Source organism: Lolium perenne, chromosome 1, assembly GCF_019359855.2.
Source record: "Lolium perenne isolate Kyuss_39 chromosome 1, Kyuss_2.0, whole genome shotgun sequence".
NCBI lineage: Eukaryota > Viridiplantae > Streptophyta > Magnoliopsida > Poales > Poaceae > Lolium > Lolium perenne.
In genome coordinates, this window is record NC_067244.2 from 214,422,412 (window position 1) to 214,439,051 (window position 16,640).

Here is a 16,640-nt window from a genome sequence, read left to right on the forward strand (position 1 = left end):
CCCATCAGAACTCCCTACCTCTAACTCCCATTCCCCTGCCCTCCATTTACCAAACACGCTGTAAGTGTAGGGTCAGGACGTGAAGCAATGCCACTGGCCGTGACTTCGGGTGTGTTTTGATTGCTACCAAATCATATCCTACCCGTTTTTTGGTCATGACTAAAAGATTGGTTGTTGTTTGGATAGTTGCTGACTAGCGCTCATTCATGGGTGTGGCAATAAAGTGATGAATATACCAGCTCGGTTTAATGTCGGCAATCAGAGCCAGAAAACTTAACACTTGTAAGCTGAACAAATCTTGGTATTCATCTCTGAACACTATAATAATTATGATTTTAGATAGCGCGCTATATCCTTTTGAGCCAGCAGCCAGTAAATGAAATCCCCGTACAATTGTCCGCTATAGCACGCGCTATATTGTTTTGAGCCAGCAGCCACTAAATGAAATCCCCGCACAATTGTCCGCTATAGCACGATTTAGCTCCGCTATAGCGCCAAAATTAATAGCGGATTCTGAGGCTGCCCCTATTTATAGTAGCACGCCCAATTCTTTTTTGATGATAATCATACATCATAAATATCTGACTTCCTTAAAGACAAACATATCATAGATAATTGATCCTAAATACTGGATCATCAAACTGAAACGGGTTCAAACTTGGAAGGGCTTCGGGTTTCCAGGCTGGTCCAATCATCGCCATCGATAACTCATAAGTTTTCCGTCATGTACTATACAAAAAAAAATGCTGAGAGTGCGCAACTAGCAAGTGTCCCATTTTGCAATAGCAATTCAACACTCTAACCATTGAACTTAGCCAATCATGTGCCCATCAGAATCCCTGTAATCTTGTTCACGTAAAGAAAAAAGTACATGTATTTCAGTAATCAAGCAAAATTCTCCTTTGAGTTGCATTGGTTGCGACAAGAAGGTTTTTTTGATATGATAGTAAAGGAGTGGAACTCAGTTCTAGGTGGAGCTGATCCAATGGAGGTTTGGTTGAATAAGTTAAGACATATTAGAAGATTCCTTAAGGGGTGGGCAAAGAATCAAAGTGGAAAATATAAACATGAAAAGATGAGATTGTTAAATATCATTGATCATCTTGATATGAAGGCGTAAACAAACCCATTAACTCCTAATGAAAGAGATGAATTAAAAAAGGCAAATGATAGTTTGAACAAATTAAGAAGAGATGAGGAGTCTAAATGGGCACAAAGAGCCAAAGTTAAGCATATTCAGGAAGGGGGTAATAATACGAGGTACTTTCATTTGATAGCGAATGGTAAGCACCGCAAAAAGAAAATTTTCCAATTAGAGCAACAAGAGGGAACTATTGTCGGGGAAGATAATTTGAAGGCCTATATTACTGAGTTTTATAAGAAATTGTTTGGGGCACCGGCACCAACCAATATTTCTTTAGCAGAAGAGGAGATCCATGATATTACACAAATTTCATCAGTTGAGAATGAGATCTTGACAGCCCCTTTTACAGAAGAGGAGGTTTTTGAGGCGATTTCTCAGATGGAGCTGAATAAAGCTCCTGGACCAGATGGTTTCCCAGCTGAGTTTTATCAAAAAATTTGGGAAGTAATAAAATGTGATCTCATGGCTTTGTTCTCTCAGTTTACCAAAGGGGATTTGCCTCTTTATAAACTAAATTTTGGCGTCATCACTTTATTACCGAAGAAAGAGGACGCGGTCCAAATTCAACAATATAGACCGATTTGTTTGCTAAATGTATGTTTTAAGATTTTTACTAAAGTTGGTACTAATCGCATATCGGGGATTGCCCCAAGGGTTATAAAGCCAACTCAATCAGCCTTTATGCCAGGTAGAAATATCCTGGAAGGGGTAGTTATTTTACATGAAACAATTCATGAATTACATACTAAGAAAATGGACGGGGTACTATTTAAAATCGACTTTGAGAAAGCTTATGATAAGGTGAAATGGCCTTTTTTACAACAAACTTTGCGCATGAAGGGCTTTGCTCCTGAATGGGGGAGATTAGTGCAACAGTTTGTTCAAGGGGGTAGCGTTGGGGTGAAGGTAAATGATGATATTGGTCATTATTTCCAGACAAAAAAAGGACTTAGGCAAGGGGATCCGCTATCTCCAATGCTTTTTAATATTGTAGTGGATATGCTTGCCATCTTAATTGAACGAGCAAAAGTGGATGGTCAAGTTGGAGGTCTAATTCCACATTTAGTTGAGGGAGGACTCTCTATACTACAATATGCGGATGATACTATCCTTTTTTTGGAACATGACCTCGACAAAGCAGTTAATATGAAACTAATTTTATGCCTTTTTGAAGAGTTATCGGGGCTTAAGATTAACTTCCACAAAAGTGAGATTTTTTGTTTTGGAAAGGCAAAGGAGGAGGAGGACCAATATAAGCAGATCTTTGGATGTGATGCTGGACAACTCCCCTTTAGATACTTAGGTATTCCAATTCATTACAAAAAACTCAGGAATTCGGACTGGTATCCGGTAGAAACACGGTTTGAAAGTAAATTAGGATGCTGGAAAGGAAAGTTGCTATCCTATGGTGATAGGTTAGTCCTTATCAATTCAGTATTAACTAGCTTACCGATGTTTATGTTGTCTTTCCTGCATATACCTGTTGGGGTAAGGAAACGACTGGATTTCTATAGATCTAGATTCTTTTGGCAGTCCGACGAAAATAAAAGAAAGTACCGCCTTACAAAATGGAACATTGTTTGTCGACCCAAAGATCAAGGGGGCTTAGGTATTGAGGTTCTCGAAATCAAAAACAGATGCTTATTGAGTAAGTGGCTCTTTAAAATTCTGAATGAAGACGGGGTGTGGCAAGAATTGCTACGTAATAAATACCTAAGACTGAAGACTTTATCGGAGGTGCAAGCCAGACCTACTGATTCCCCTTTTTGGAAAGGATTGATGGAGGTCAAACAGGAGTTTTTTTCTAGGGGACTTTTCAAAGTGGGTAATGGTAGGAACATCCGCTTTTGGGAAGATATCTGGTTAGGAAATAATTCTTTGGCTCAGCAGTATCCGTCCTTATATAATATTGTACACCATAAGAACGTCACTGTTGCTCAGGTGTTAGCACAAACACCTTTGAATATTACATTCCGGAGGGTGTTGAGTGGCAACAAATGGACTTTATGGTTACAGTTATGTAGGAAACTAATGATGGTTAATTTGAATGAAGAGGATGATCGTTTTGTGTGGAGGTTAACAACTAATGGCTCTTTTACAGTGAAGTCGATGTATGAAGATATTATGTGTGATCATACCCCATTTCTAAGAAAATATCTATGGAAGGTTAAAGTTCCACTTAAAATTAAGATTTTCATGTGGTTTTTGAGTAATAAAGTTCTGTTAACTAAAGATAACCTAGCTAAACGGCATTGGAATGGATGTACAAAATGTGTTTTCTGTGGGGAACAGGAGACCATTCAACACCTTTTCATTGACTGCCCACTAGCTAAGCTCTTATGGCGTACGGTTAATTTCACTTATGATCTTCCACCTCCCACCAATATTACTAATATGTTTGGTAATTGGTTAAATGGAGTAGATAGACAATCTAAGGCTTTTATCCGGATTGGGGTTTCTGCTTTATGTTGGTCTATTTGGAGGGTCAGAAATGATATAATTTTTAACAAAAAAGCCTCTTTTCATTTCTTGCAGGTTATTCATATGGTCTCCCATTGGGTCCAGCTTTGGGCCCTACTCTCTCCGGAGGGGCAGCGGGATGTCATGGCTTCTGGATGCACACGGCTCCTGATGGTCGCTCAGGATATCTTGTGCCAGGCTGGTTGGGGACATACTAGTAGGCTATGTTGAGATATAGTCATAGTATGTGTTGTTTTCGATGGTTGATTTTTGTATCAATCCTCGGTGATGCGTGAGTTGTAAACCATACTTTGTGGAACCACTTTTTAATAAAGGGCCGTGTGCATCATCATGATGCAGAAGCCGGGGCAAATCCCCATTTCGAAAAAAAAAATGTATTTCAGTAATCAGTAAAGGACATAACTCTGTGAACAAAGGCGCCAAAATCTCCTAGAACATGTATACATGGAATTGCATGACATAGGCTTCTTCGACTACAACTCAGAATTTCAGTGAGAATGTGCGTATCTCCATGGGTCCCAGCTCAACAACAAGGGCTTGACTGTCAACTGGTCCACCAACTATTGGGGCAGGGACACTTTCAGTGTCTCCCACAACCCTCCAGTTGAGCTTTCTCATCTCCGACTTCTTTTGATTGGCGGACAGGTTAGTTTCAGTCAATTGCTTGATCTGCACAATGGAACAGCACTAAGCATTTCGGGATACATTTACTTTCCAAAGAAATATTATTCATCAGAGTATAATATTCATGTATCTCCATGGGTCCCAGCACTAAGCACTATTTTGTGACACCTTCTGATCGTGCAAAAAGATGAACTACATCAAATTACTTACAGTTCTCTTTCCAAACAGTTTCTTCAGTTCTACTTTTGCCATCACTGAGTTCTGCGGGTCCTCTGCAGCCTGCAACTCCGAAAAAAACTATTCGGTAAACTAAATAGAAATGTGTATTATATGAAGCAGCTATGTAAACCATAAATACCTGAAACAAATGTGCCAACCGGAGGAGCGTGGTACCATCGTCAATATTCTGAAATGTTAAGCCATATTCTGTCAGTGACCAATACGATGCTATTCGATATTCAGACATATAGGTTCTGACATAAATAAATTGTGAACCTGCAAGGTGATAATCGCGACGTTATGAGGAAGACTATAATTTGCATCCATGATGCTGCCTTTCGCAATACTGTAGGATTTCCAACTGCTCTCGTCCTGTAAGAACAATATTACTAACTGCAGAAACAAAAATTTTTTAAGAAATAGGATGAGAGATTATATAAATGTACCTCATGAGCGAAACCAAGAAGAAAGGGTGAATAAACTTCTTGCCCAGTTACCCGTCGCCAGTGGGCTCCATGTCCAAGCTTGTTGACATTTACATAATAAGTACCCTTAGCCTGTAAGAGTTTGAGGTAGTATTATGGCAGAGATAGTGAATATGATGTCAGTTCGGTGTTGGAGGAAATAGAAATGGATACAATACTGTGAGTGGATGTATACCGTAAGCCCATCACATTTATTATCGACGCAAACAACTTCGTCGAGTGGCTCCCCTACACCTCTGCCATCATCATGAAGTATACGCCTGAGATTCACAATATTCATGATCAGAGGTTGAGTGTACAAGGGATTATCGAACTGGATTACACACACCCGTAGATGACTTCAAGAGGTTGAAGACAGAGTTGGTAAAGACAGAGGTTTTAAGACATTAAACAATTTTGCATAATAAGTTCGAAACACAGGTAGGTTGCAAAACTGATAAATCTAAAAATGCCAGTTTTAGCTGTTTTAGGTGGACTTGTTGGCAACATTTTCGTAGTCCATCTCTAAATTCATGCTGGCCGCTAGCTTCAAACCAATTGTACCACATTTATGGATTGGTCTATCCTGGTGAGGTGAAAAATATGGTACCGCGATGGGAGTTAGTCCCATGTTAGGTCTGGAATGAGCTCAGAATAGTCCAGGTAATACCTGTGGAGCATAATTTCTATTTGGCCATCCTGAATACTTGATGCTCCAACAGAACGATCAACAAGGACAGATAGTTCATATTTCCCATCTGCTACATACATCCCTAGATTGACCTGTACAGTTAACATGAGAGAAATATCTTTAATCTTCTTTGGACACTTATAAGCAAATAAAACATATGAAATAACAACAGTGATGAAATAATAAATTTCCTTGGAAAACGAAAAAATGAGGAAGTGTCAGGTGTAGTCCTGAAAATGACTGCTCTGTGCTCTCTTACACGTCCATTTTGCTAGCATAATGATGATAGAATAGACAACTCACATTAACTAGTGACACTGTTCTACAAAGTACATCATTTTTCCTACTGATGACAGCATTATAAAGTACATATAAATAGAATAATCTGCATTCGAAGTACTAATATTACTAACCAAAATTATCGCACTATTAAAATGTGAATATTGTGCATACCGGATAGTAGTTTCCTGCAACTGGCTGAGTCACCTGAAGATCCCAATCTTCCCTGTAGTTTCTCACCTATAGATGAAATCAAAAGGAACTTGGTTGTAAGAGGAGTGTATGAATACATTGAAAAATCAAACATATTAAATTTAGATATTCTATAGGGCTCTAACGGTCACTCATAAAATAATTCAGGTACAAATGGGAAGGTTAGCTATTGTTATATTTAACAATATTTCAAACAGAGCGATAACTTTGGACCAGGAAACAAATGAACTAACTCAATCGTAAAAAAACATTGGTAGTTACCCTCTTGAGGAAATCTCTTCCATTAGAATCTGTATAAAAAGTGCTGTTTGTGACCATATTTGCTGTCAGTCGCGTGATGACCTCCTTTCCTATTCCATCGTCGACCGGGATTGGCCCAATCTTAACATAAGAAAGGAAGAAAAAAATAAAATTCAATGCTTGTTTAATATTGCTGGAAGCCTGGAATGCCATATTCTCCGAAACGGACAAATATAGCCTTAACCTTTACTCTCAAAAGCCGAGGAAATTACTAACCGTGTATTCTACTTCAGCATGATCCTTATCCTTGTAGAGTCGTGTAACCTACAAACAAATATTTTAGTGGATAGAGATTTTTTTTTTAGAGTTGGATAGAGATTTTATGTTAATTAGTATATTACACCTAGAAAAATGATGTTTGTATGAAGGAGCATGGGATTAACTAATCATAACCAAGAAACTGTACTAGAATATAACTAAAGTAAAAAAAAACTACAGCTACACAGAAATTTTTGATGGTACAATATAGTTAATGTACTATCACTATAGGTTCAAGAATTAAAATTATCCTCAGGATGGTATGTATATTGGAGTAAATTTTAAATCTGACCTGAGAAATCCATGAGCTGAATTGCTGGTGGACTTCATCAACCAAAGGTCCACGGATGACTTTCAGCGATACCTAACAGAAATATAAATAAGTCAATCAATCATATAGGAAAACTTATTTATAGATTTAAATAATTGATAAGGAAGGGGTAAGTTTAATTAAGTAATATATTAGATAAATGATACAAGTATCCAATTACTATCCCTTCTATAATAGCAACTCACGAGACTAATTGGATATTTTTTGGCTGTTCACTATGCTTTTTATCTATATCTCTCAAAGTCTTGTTATAAAAATGGGCAATAATAGATACCATGCCTTCATCTATTCTACGAGTAGTTTGCAGAAAACATATCCATAAAAAAGTGTCAAAACATATTGTTTTATGTTTTTGAAGGCCTACGATCCTCATAGACTATATTTTTCTGAATAGAGAAATAATGGCAGAAAAATACAGGAAGCGTGACTAATGTGGAGTTATTGTTAATAGCTTATTCTCTCTACCAAAGGGTGCATAGATGAACAGTTAGTATTACCAATCTTGAAACAGCAGTAGGTGTAGCCCCATCTGGTCTAAAAATATAAGCTCCAGATGCCTGGAATAAAACATATACATGAGCAAATCAAACATGTGAATCAAATGAAATTTAGTAGAGAAAAAAATAGCTCCATGATAATACCTGTGAATCCATGGCATCACCGGTGCTTGAACCATACCAAAGAAAGCTCTGTTGAATTGGTAAATCCACCTAAAAAGACCAACAAATTTTGTTACTGAATATCATGATTAATAAGCATGTGGTAAAACTCCAGGAACTTCCCAATAGAATAGATTTGTTTAGTATACATACAAAAGAAGTTCAGAAAAGCAATGTTGATCAACTATAAGAATTTTGTTTTGCCGATAATTTTCAATTTCACAGAATAATTATACATTGTATATTTCTTTAGCTTGCAAAGTATGCCAATGCAATGACCGGGTGGGGGGGAGGGGGCATGTATCGAATTTAATATATATGTCGCATTAGAACATTAATTGAATATGTGATGCTGCAGATGATTCCTATGTTATTGGACTGCCAAGAGAAAATCTGCATATTTCTCTCAGCTTCTATATTTAAAGCATTTATTACTTTTGGCTGGTGCCAATACCAAACTATCCAGAAAATAGTAGTACATAATTTCTCCTAATGATACATACCTGTAACCACATATGGTTGTTCAAATTTAAACATGTAAATTTAAAATAATTGTTTGTCCAATCTAACTTTGCACACACAAACATATATCGATAAATGACAGTATGTGTTAGGACTCACTCCTGAGATAGAATTGAATATCCGCGTCAATTGTCCAGATGCTGACGAAAATGTCATCTTTAGAGGCCCTGGTCCAACTTCAACTGTGCCATTGTTTGGAGAACTGATAGCTGAGACGGACCCCATTTTATTGGATCCTGCATAAGTTGATGGAAAATGATGTAAAATTAACCCAACGAACACTCAGATAAAAGAAGATTCTTGATATTGAAAAAATATAAAATATAATGGCTAATCATATTTGTAGTTATTACATTTGCTAGGACCATATATTTTTGTCTAGTGATTAAGGTTGATGTTAGTGAAGATAACGAAAAATAACATTGAAATCTCAATATTAGTCCGAAGTAACTGAGTGATACACCGCATGCCATGTTATCACACAAGAAGAAGAAGAAAAACATGGTAAAATTGTATTCTCTTGTAATACCCTGTTATCCAGTTCGCCGCACTCATCCAGAAAATAATATATCATCACTCTATTATCCACAAACAAAAGTTTCTTTGCTCTAAAGAGGAATGAATCAAACATTCATTTCTTAGTGGGATGCAGTTTCACCTGTCCCCGTGGGTTTCGAAACGAAGTACGTATTCCATCCCATTGGTGGCACAGAAGCTTGAAATACTAGCCAATACTTGGGGGGTTTGTCTGTGTTGATTCCAAGATAAGCCTTCACATACAACTTCCTTAAATTGTCTGTCACAGTATCAACCTCAACTAGTTGTGAATCGACAACACTTCCATCAGAGCTTTTTACGACTAGATGTACATCATTGACCTGAAAAAAAGGTAAAGTAAGTAAATTAGCTCAAGAACCTAGGATCTGGTAAAAATAGGCACAAGCCTTATCAACATATTCCTTTCCATATGTTGACAAACTACTGAAGAGCTTTGAACCAATTGAGGGTATATGCTTGATCTACATTCTTCCTTTACATAGGATCAGAAGTAATTGGATAAAAATGCACAGTAAATGTTTAGATGCATACTGGAACCCGTATGTAGTCACTATGTTCCCATCCAAGAGGATTGTAAGCAACTATAACCTGCAGAAGATAATGTCAGTATGTACAAAATCATAAGTGACGTTACATTATAAAATTACTTACTAAACTCTTTCCTCCTGAAATTTGTTCCTCAGTTGAAGGGCAGTAGCTTATATTGAGCAGTTGGCACTAAAAAAAAATCAACAATGAAACTGTTAGATCAGTTAAACATGTTCTGTGAACAAACCAGGCTCTTTGAGATATTTTCAGAGCAGAGCTTAAATGAGTAACTATGCCAGAACACTGTGAAATAATAAAAGTTGAAGAAGATTCTATTGTCGTGTTTCGTTCTGAGACAAAGCATGGTGATGTGCATTTCTAATTATAGAAGACATATTTGTACAAACAGACTTGCGATAAGCACTATTACAGAAAATCAAGTTTACATCTCACCTGACTAAACTTTACTGGTGGAGACCTACATGTTCCTTTAGAGCTTGTCAGACAATCCAAAGCAGTATTTAGACTTTTCTCGACCTACAAGATATGAATAGCTACTCTGTTAGCCAAACTGAAAGAGTTCTTTCCCTAAAGCATTTCTACAAGAGATATTATGAACCTGGGATGCTCCAAGAGCAAGGCGTTTCGAGTAATCATCAGTTGTGTGTTGTTTTGCCGTTCCTGAGACTGCATCATGATGCTGGGCGATTCCCATTGCGTCCTCCAAGCTCGAAGTAAACAATCCTCCCACCAAAAATTCTATTTGGCGTGCAGCCTGTTAGGAAAGAACGATTTTCCTAAAGTTAGTTAACTCTTTTTTCTCAAACACGCCCCGAAGAGCATGTTTCACTAGACGCTGAGACAACGCAGGTACAACTAAGACAGAAAGAAACAAGGCAAACAACATTAAGAGAACGGGAAGAAGCAAAGGCACTAAGTATTCTAAACTAAGCTACTGAAAACAGATATAGACAATAGTCAAGGAAAACCCACTCCCTGGCTCAAGGCTAAATTTAGTCAATTCTAAACTTACATATATTATCTATCATCGCAATTTTGCTTGTATAAAAATATATTTTACCAGGTAATATCCGCTGAGTGTTCGAACATATCGCTTGAAAGTCGGGCGGCTTGTAAAATACCCAGTCCAGTAAGCATTTGTTGAATCAGCATATCTGCAATTCACAATATAGCATAAGAGCATAAAGAATGAACTCTAGTCATTTTAGCAAGTTCAACAACTTACGGGAAATAATCATCTTGTTTGAGTGGCCAAGATTCGTTTGATGAATGTTTTGCATCTGTGTAAATGGATGGAGTAGAATACAGCGCATGCACTCTGCCATCCTGCGGTATTCAGGGAATAGTTTCTTATCCTCAAATACTTTCAGGACTAATGTATTATGTAGATTTTTTAAGACTTCTTTACAGGAGCAGTATGAAATGAGTTATGTATGTTCGGACATGGTGTTTTGGCTCATAGGTCCAAATGCGCCTATTATGAGAAATACATTTTAAATATATTTCAATATGTCCAAAAATTCTGAAAAAAAAAAGTCCTGGGTGTACATCCGTACATACTATGTCCATACACAAAAATTTGTGGGGAAAAGATATTTTTTCTGGGCTGTGTAAAAATGATAAATAAATATCTCGTGAGAAGCCATTTTGGAGCACCGAAAATTTTCTTTTTTACACAAGTCACAAAAATATCATTTTTTTGTGTAAACTTGTGTGCTGACATAAGATGTCCGGGTGTACAGCTAGAAAAATTTCAGATTTTTTTAAAATTTTGAAATAGATTTTTTGAATAATGGGTGCATCTACATCTATGATCCAAAATGCATTTCCCTGTATGTTCCTGTCGTACTGAATGAAACGCTGTCTCGTGAACCTGCTCGGATACATCATACATGAGCATAGGGGCATCATTCAAAGCTCATAAATATGCTACATGTCCACGATATATGGTTTACCTCTCATGAAACGAAGAAATATTTCTAGTATGAGATGAGAGTCAGAAGAATGCAAAGAAAACGAGAGCAGACCAGTATTCATCAAAACGTAAAGGCCTCAACTAGTCACCTGACAGTCTAGACCTATTAATCAGCAATCAGCAATACCTTGTTCACGTAATGGATAAGTTTATCCATATTCCGGAACCAAGATTCAGCATACTGGTAATTAAAATCATCGCCCATGGTCCACATTATGTGGTTTGTACGTGTAACGTTTGCCTGATTAAGGAAACATCAGAAGTCAGATCCAGGTTTCAGTTCAAAAACTACTCTCCAATTGCTTGAGTAAACCAAAAGCTCTTGCAACAAATGAAAGTTTACCTGTGCTATGGCTGCAGAAACAAAATCATTAACACGTTGTTCAACATTATAGTCAAACAGCAACAGGTCGTCCTACCAAAAGGTTGTCAATGAATTAAATTTGGTGAGAGGTTCTGCAAAGAACTGGAGATCACTGAAACTTCTTGCCAACAGCCATATACCTGAACAGGCGTGATGTCATCCAAAACTTCAAAACCAAAGCCACTAGGAGGGCTATAATGGACAGGAAATGCATTTGTAAAGATCTGCAATTCAGTTATACATTTAAATGAACAGAATTAAGGACAGTAGTTTTCAATCTAATCATATATGCTAATGAATAGAATGCATATATAATTGTTGGCATAAGAATGATAATAGTAACCTGAGAAGATGAACCAAAAGTTCTTGAGCCCCGCCATATAACTTCCAGGCCTTTATCTCCTTTACGCACTGCTCTATCTTGGTAGTCGATTCTTGCAAAGTGCATAGAATCAAAACCAAGCTATAGTTACAACAAAAACAAAGACCAAATTTAGAGCAATGTTCCAGGAAGAGATATTCGCAATGAAATTCTGAAATACAATTAAGGTTTGGAGACAATCTGCAAATGTGGTGTTAACATTACCTCTGCTCCAAGCAAGTAAGACTGAACTGCAGAATGACCAAAAGGATCGATTTGCCAGCCAGCTCTTGGAGTCTTGTTGAATTGTTGTTTAATCACCCGGTGACCAAGTGTGGTCTGATCAATCATGTCAATATAATGAGTAGCAGCTTCATCATGCATACACCAACCACCATTTCTGGATCATATATCCAAAGTTTGTCAAAATTGTGTATAATGTACAAGATCAAAGGGAATAATGAAACCACATTACATACATGAACTCGAGCTGACCAGAATCAACTAGCTTGTGGACTATGGCCTGGATTTTTGGGCTTTTCTCCACCCACCACCTTTGGAAGAAAGCCTAAATGCAAAAGACATAACTCATATTAAAAGTGTTAAGTGAGAGACACTCGCCAACGCAACCAAAAGTGTGACCGGGAGGCCACCACATGCATGAAGTCTAGGGGCCATGAGCAATTTCTTTTTAGATAAATTGTGAAACCCCTTAAATTGCGAAACCCACGACTCAAACTTGAGTCCTGAGCAGCGCAACCAAAAGTCCGAACAAATAGAAAGGACTAGGCAGTTCACTTTATACACACATCAATTAAAAGTACTACTAGCAAACATTAAGTGGTGGTCTTTGTCATATATGCAAACAGGTATGTATAAGAGTGGTTGCTAGTGCTAGTGGTGCTGCTTGCTCGATTTATTGGTCCTCCGTAAATGGTGGTCCACATAATTGCATTACTACCTAATAAGATAAATTAGCCATTTAATGAAACTACAAGTCCTTTACTGTCTAATAACTACACGGTACACTTGGAATACATGAAGGAAATAAATGGGGTCCAAAGAGATTTTTTAAGTGGTGCAGTCCATCTAAAGCATGTACTCCCTCTGTCCTACAATTAGTGACTCTAGTTTTGTGTAACTACAAGTGTATCTAGATGCATTTTAATTTTAGATACATCTGTATCTATAAAAAGTTAAGTCACTTAATTTAGGACGGAGGGAGTAAAATAACTATTATCTGGGATACGTATTTCTATTACTCCCTCTATACTACAAGGTCACATCGTTTGTCGTGTCAAATTCAATTAATGATTTAGTCAACCAAATATAAGCTATATATCATTCAAAAATATAGCATATCCGATGATATAGTTTTGAATAACATGCAATTTATATTTGGTTGACCCAATTATTAATCAAAGTTTGTCTCAAAAAAACAAAGTGGCCTTGTATACAAAAACTGAGGGAGTACTAGTAGTAATGCTGACTTTGGAAACTCAACTGTATATTTTATTTTGGTGATATCTCATCATTTCGTAATTAATTAAAAAAAGATATCTGGCGTGGTTTGAATAATACGTAGCTGACAGCCGGCACATTCACCGATCTGCTGATTATATTCGTTTATTCTAGGGCTAGCCAGCTGAAGGATAAACAATCCGATCGAGTGATGGTTGCCATCGATCGAGTACAGTATGGTCACTATAATAGACTAGATTGGGCACGTGAGAGGTCCGGCCCTACGCCCCAACAGTGAGTGACTAGATGACTAGATTGGGGTGCAGTGAGACAAGGGATTTGCTTTTGCTCTTTCAGAACGAGACCACACATCCATGGCCCAAGCAAGCACTAGTGACTGTCCAATCATGGCGAGGCAAGAGAGGATAAGACTATTTCCGTTCGGCAAAGGAAGAGAGGAAATGTCAAACCCTGCATTTGGCCTCAGATGGCACGCCAAATGACAAAAGTGTTGAAAATTGTGTATAGTGTACAAGGTCAAAGGGGATAATGAAACCACATTACATACATGAACTCGAGTTGACCAGACTCAACTAGCTTGTGGACTATGGCCTGGATTTTTGGGCTTTTTTCCACCCACCACCTTTGGAAGAAAGCCTGAATGCAAAAGACATAACTCATATTAAAAGTGTTAAGTGCGAGACACTCACCAACGCAACCAAAAGTGTGACCGGGAGGCCAACACATGCATGAAGTCTAGGGGCCATGAGCAATTTTTTTAAAGATAAATTGCGAAACCCATGACTCAAACATGAGTCCTGGGCAGCCCAGCCAAAAGTCCGAACAAATAGAAAGACTAGGCAGTCCACTTTATACACACATCAATAAAAAGTACTACTAGCAAACATTAAGTGGTGGTCTTTGTCATATATGCAAACACGTATGTATAAGAGTGTTTGCTAGTGCTAGTGGTAGTGCTTGCTCGATTTATTGGTCCTCCGTAAATGGTGGTCCACATAATTGCATTATTGCCCAATAATATTAATTAGCCATTTAATGAAAATACAAGTCCTTTACTGCCCAATAACCACACGGTACACTTGGTTGGAATACATGAAGGAAATAAATGGGGCCCAAAGAGATTTTTTAAGTGGTGCAGTCATCTAAAACATGTACTCCCTCTGTCCTACAATTAGTGACTCAGTTTTGTATAACTACAAGTGTACGTAGACGCATTTTAGTTTTAGATTCTTCCATATCTAGAAAAAGTTAAGTCACTTATTTAGGATGGAGGGAGTAAAATAACTATTAACTGGGATACATATTTCTATTACTCCCTCTATAATACAAGGCCACATCGTTTGTCGTGTCAAACATTAATTAATGATTTAGTCAACCAAATATAAGTTATACGTCATTCAAAAATATAGCATTGGAAAGTTCATTGAAATATGCATCCGATGATATAGTTTTGAATAACATACAACTTATATTTGGTTGACCCAATTATTAATCAAAGTTTATCTCAGAAAACAAAGTGGCCTTGTATACAAAAACGGAGGAGTACTAGTGGTAATGCTGAATTTGGAAACTCAACTATATATTTTATTTTGGTGATATCTCATTATTTTGTAATTATTTATTTAAAAAGATACCTGGCAATCTCGCATGGTTTGAATAATGCGTAGCTGACAGCCGGCACATTCACCGATCTGCTGATTATATTTGTTTATTCTACGGCTAGCCAGCTGAAGGATAAACAATCCGATCGAGTGATGGTTGCCATCGATCGAGTACAGTATGGTCACTATAAGAGCAAGTACAATAGAGTCTAGTCAGCTGACTATAAGACATTAAATAATACTATTTTAGATGAGTTGGAGGAGAGAGAAGGGGAGAGAGAAGGGAGGTGGGCTACTATGCAATAGACAGCTCTTGCACGTGCTCCTAGGCACTTTGTGAGAATGAAAGGTGGACCATATGTTAATAAAGTACTTCATTCTTTAGCCAACTATTGTACATATTAGCTATATGATGACTATAAATGACATGACATCTTGTTATAGCCATCCCTTGGTTGTACTATTGGAATTGCTCTAATAGACTAGATTGGGCACGTGAGAGGTCCGGCCCTACGCCCCAACAGTAAGTGACTAGATGACTAGATTGGGGTGCAGTGAGACAAGGGATTTGCTTTTGCTCTTTCAGAACGAGACCACACATCCATGGCACAAGCAAGCACTAGTGACTGTCCAATCATGGCGATGTATAAGAGAGGATAAGACTGCTTTCGTTGGGCAAAGGAAGGGAAGAAATGTCAAACCATGCATTTGGCACGCCAAATGACCAAAGTATGAGAATGAAAGGAGGAGGGCAATCCGGTGGGGAATTTGGGAGAGCACGTCACCTGCTCGGCGACGACGAACTTGCGGCCGGGGTCCCTGGCCAGCGCGTCCACCACGGAGTCCAGCGTGTTCATCACGCACGCGCCCTGCAATCCACACACACACACACGGAGGGAATCACGAACCACGCGCGGCAGCCGTCATCGAAGAAGGCGAGCACGGCCACGGGACGGGCGTCTGCATGCGCTGCTCACCTGGATGGAGTTGTTGGATCCGACGAAGTACTGGTCGACGGTCTTGAGCCAGCCGACGTCGTCGTGGGAGTGCGGCACCAGGTGCACGTTCAGCACCCCGGCCACCGTCCCTGCGCTCGTGTTGTACGGCACGTACCCGTCGGCCTCCCTCGCCGCCGCCGCGGCGAGCACAAGCAGCGCCAGCACCGACGCCGCCGCCGCCATGGCTTCGACCTTCTCCTCGCCTCCTCGGTGCCTCCGCGCGCGCAGAGCAAGCGAGACGGCGGTGAACTGGTCTGCGACCTCCTCCTCGGTGGCTCCTTCGCCTCACTTCGTTCGGGAGTGGAGCGGCGGAGTAGCCTAAATAACATGGTGTGCTGGCTGGCTGGCTCCGCTGGCGTTTGTGGAACATCGATTTGTTTTCACTTCCGTGGCGCCGGCCGTCACGGGAAGGCAGCTGCGACTGATAGCGGGTCCTAAACGTTAAACGTGTATGACCCGTTGCGCCCATGGCTCCGTGATTTGAAATACTGCCAAGTCTCCCATAATTGGTCTGCAAATGTATCTGAAAAGGATCTACTAGTAACAAAGCGTATCTGCATATTTATT

The 16,640-nt window shown here is 38.8% G+C and overlaps 1 protein-coding gene across 1 annotated transcript; it reads right to left on the reverse strand.

Annotated features, from left to right (window-relative positions):
* Positions 1 to 747: 747 nt before the first annotated feature.
* Positions 748 to 16,420, reverse strand: LOC127323579 (alpha-mannosidase). The gene is made up of 30 exons (XM_071823343.1): positions 16,053 to 16,420; positions 15,861 to 15,944; positions 14,022 to 14,110; positions 12,218 to 12,392; positions 11,975 to 12,094; positions 11,772 to 11,855; positions 11,611 to 11,682; positions 11,395 to 11,508; positions 10,518 to 10,618; positions 10,353 to 10,446; positions 9,891 to 10,046; positions 9,725 to 9,808; positions 9,395 to 9,460; positions 9,275 to 9,331; positions 8,844 to 9,063; positions 8,285 to 8,421; positions 7,646 to 7,714; positions 7,502 to 7,561; positions 6,966 to 7,037; positions 6,632 to 6,679; positions 6,377 to 6,496; positions 6,077 to 6,142; positions 5,603 to 5,715; positions 5,129 to 5,213; positions 4,915 to 5,025; positions 4,745 to 4,840; positions 4,608 to 4,655; positions 4,460 to 4,528; positions 4,012 to 4,294; positions 748 to 878 (listed from the first exon to the last, which is right to left on the reverse strand). Exons 1-29 carry the CDS (start codon positions 16,254 to 16,256, stop codon positions 4,106 to 4,108), a joined length of 3,003 nt encoding a protein of 1,000 aa, XP_071679444.1. The 5' UTR covers positions 16,257 to 16,420; the 3' UTR covers positions 748 to 878; positions 4,012 to 4,105.
* Between the last annotated feature and the right edge of the window lie 220 nt (positions 16,421 to 16,640).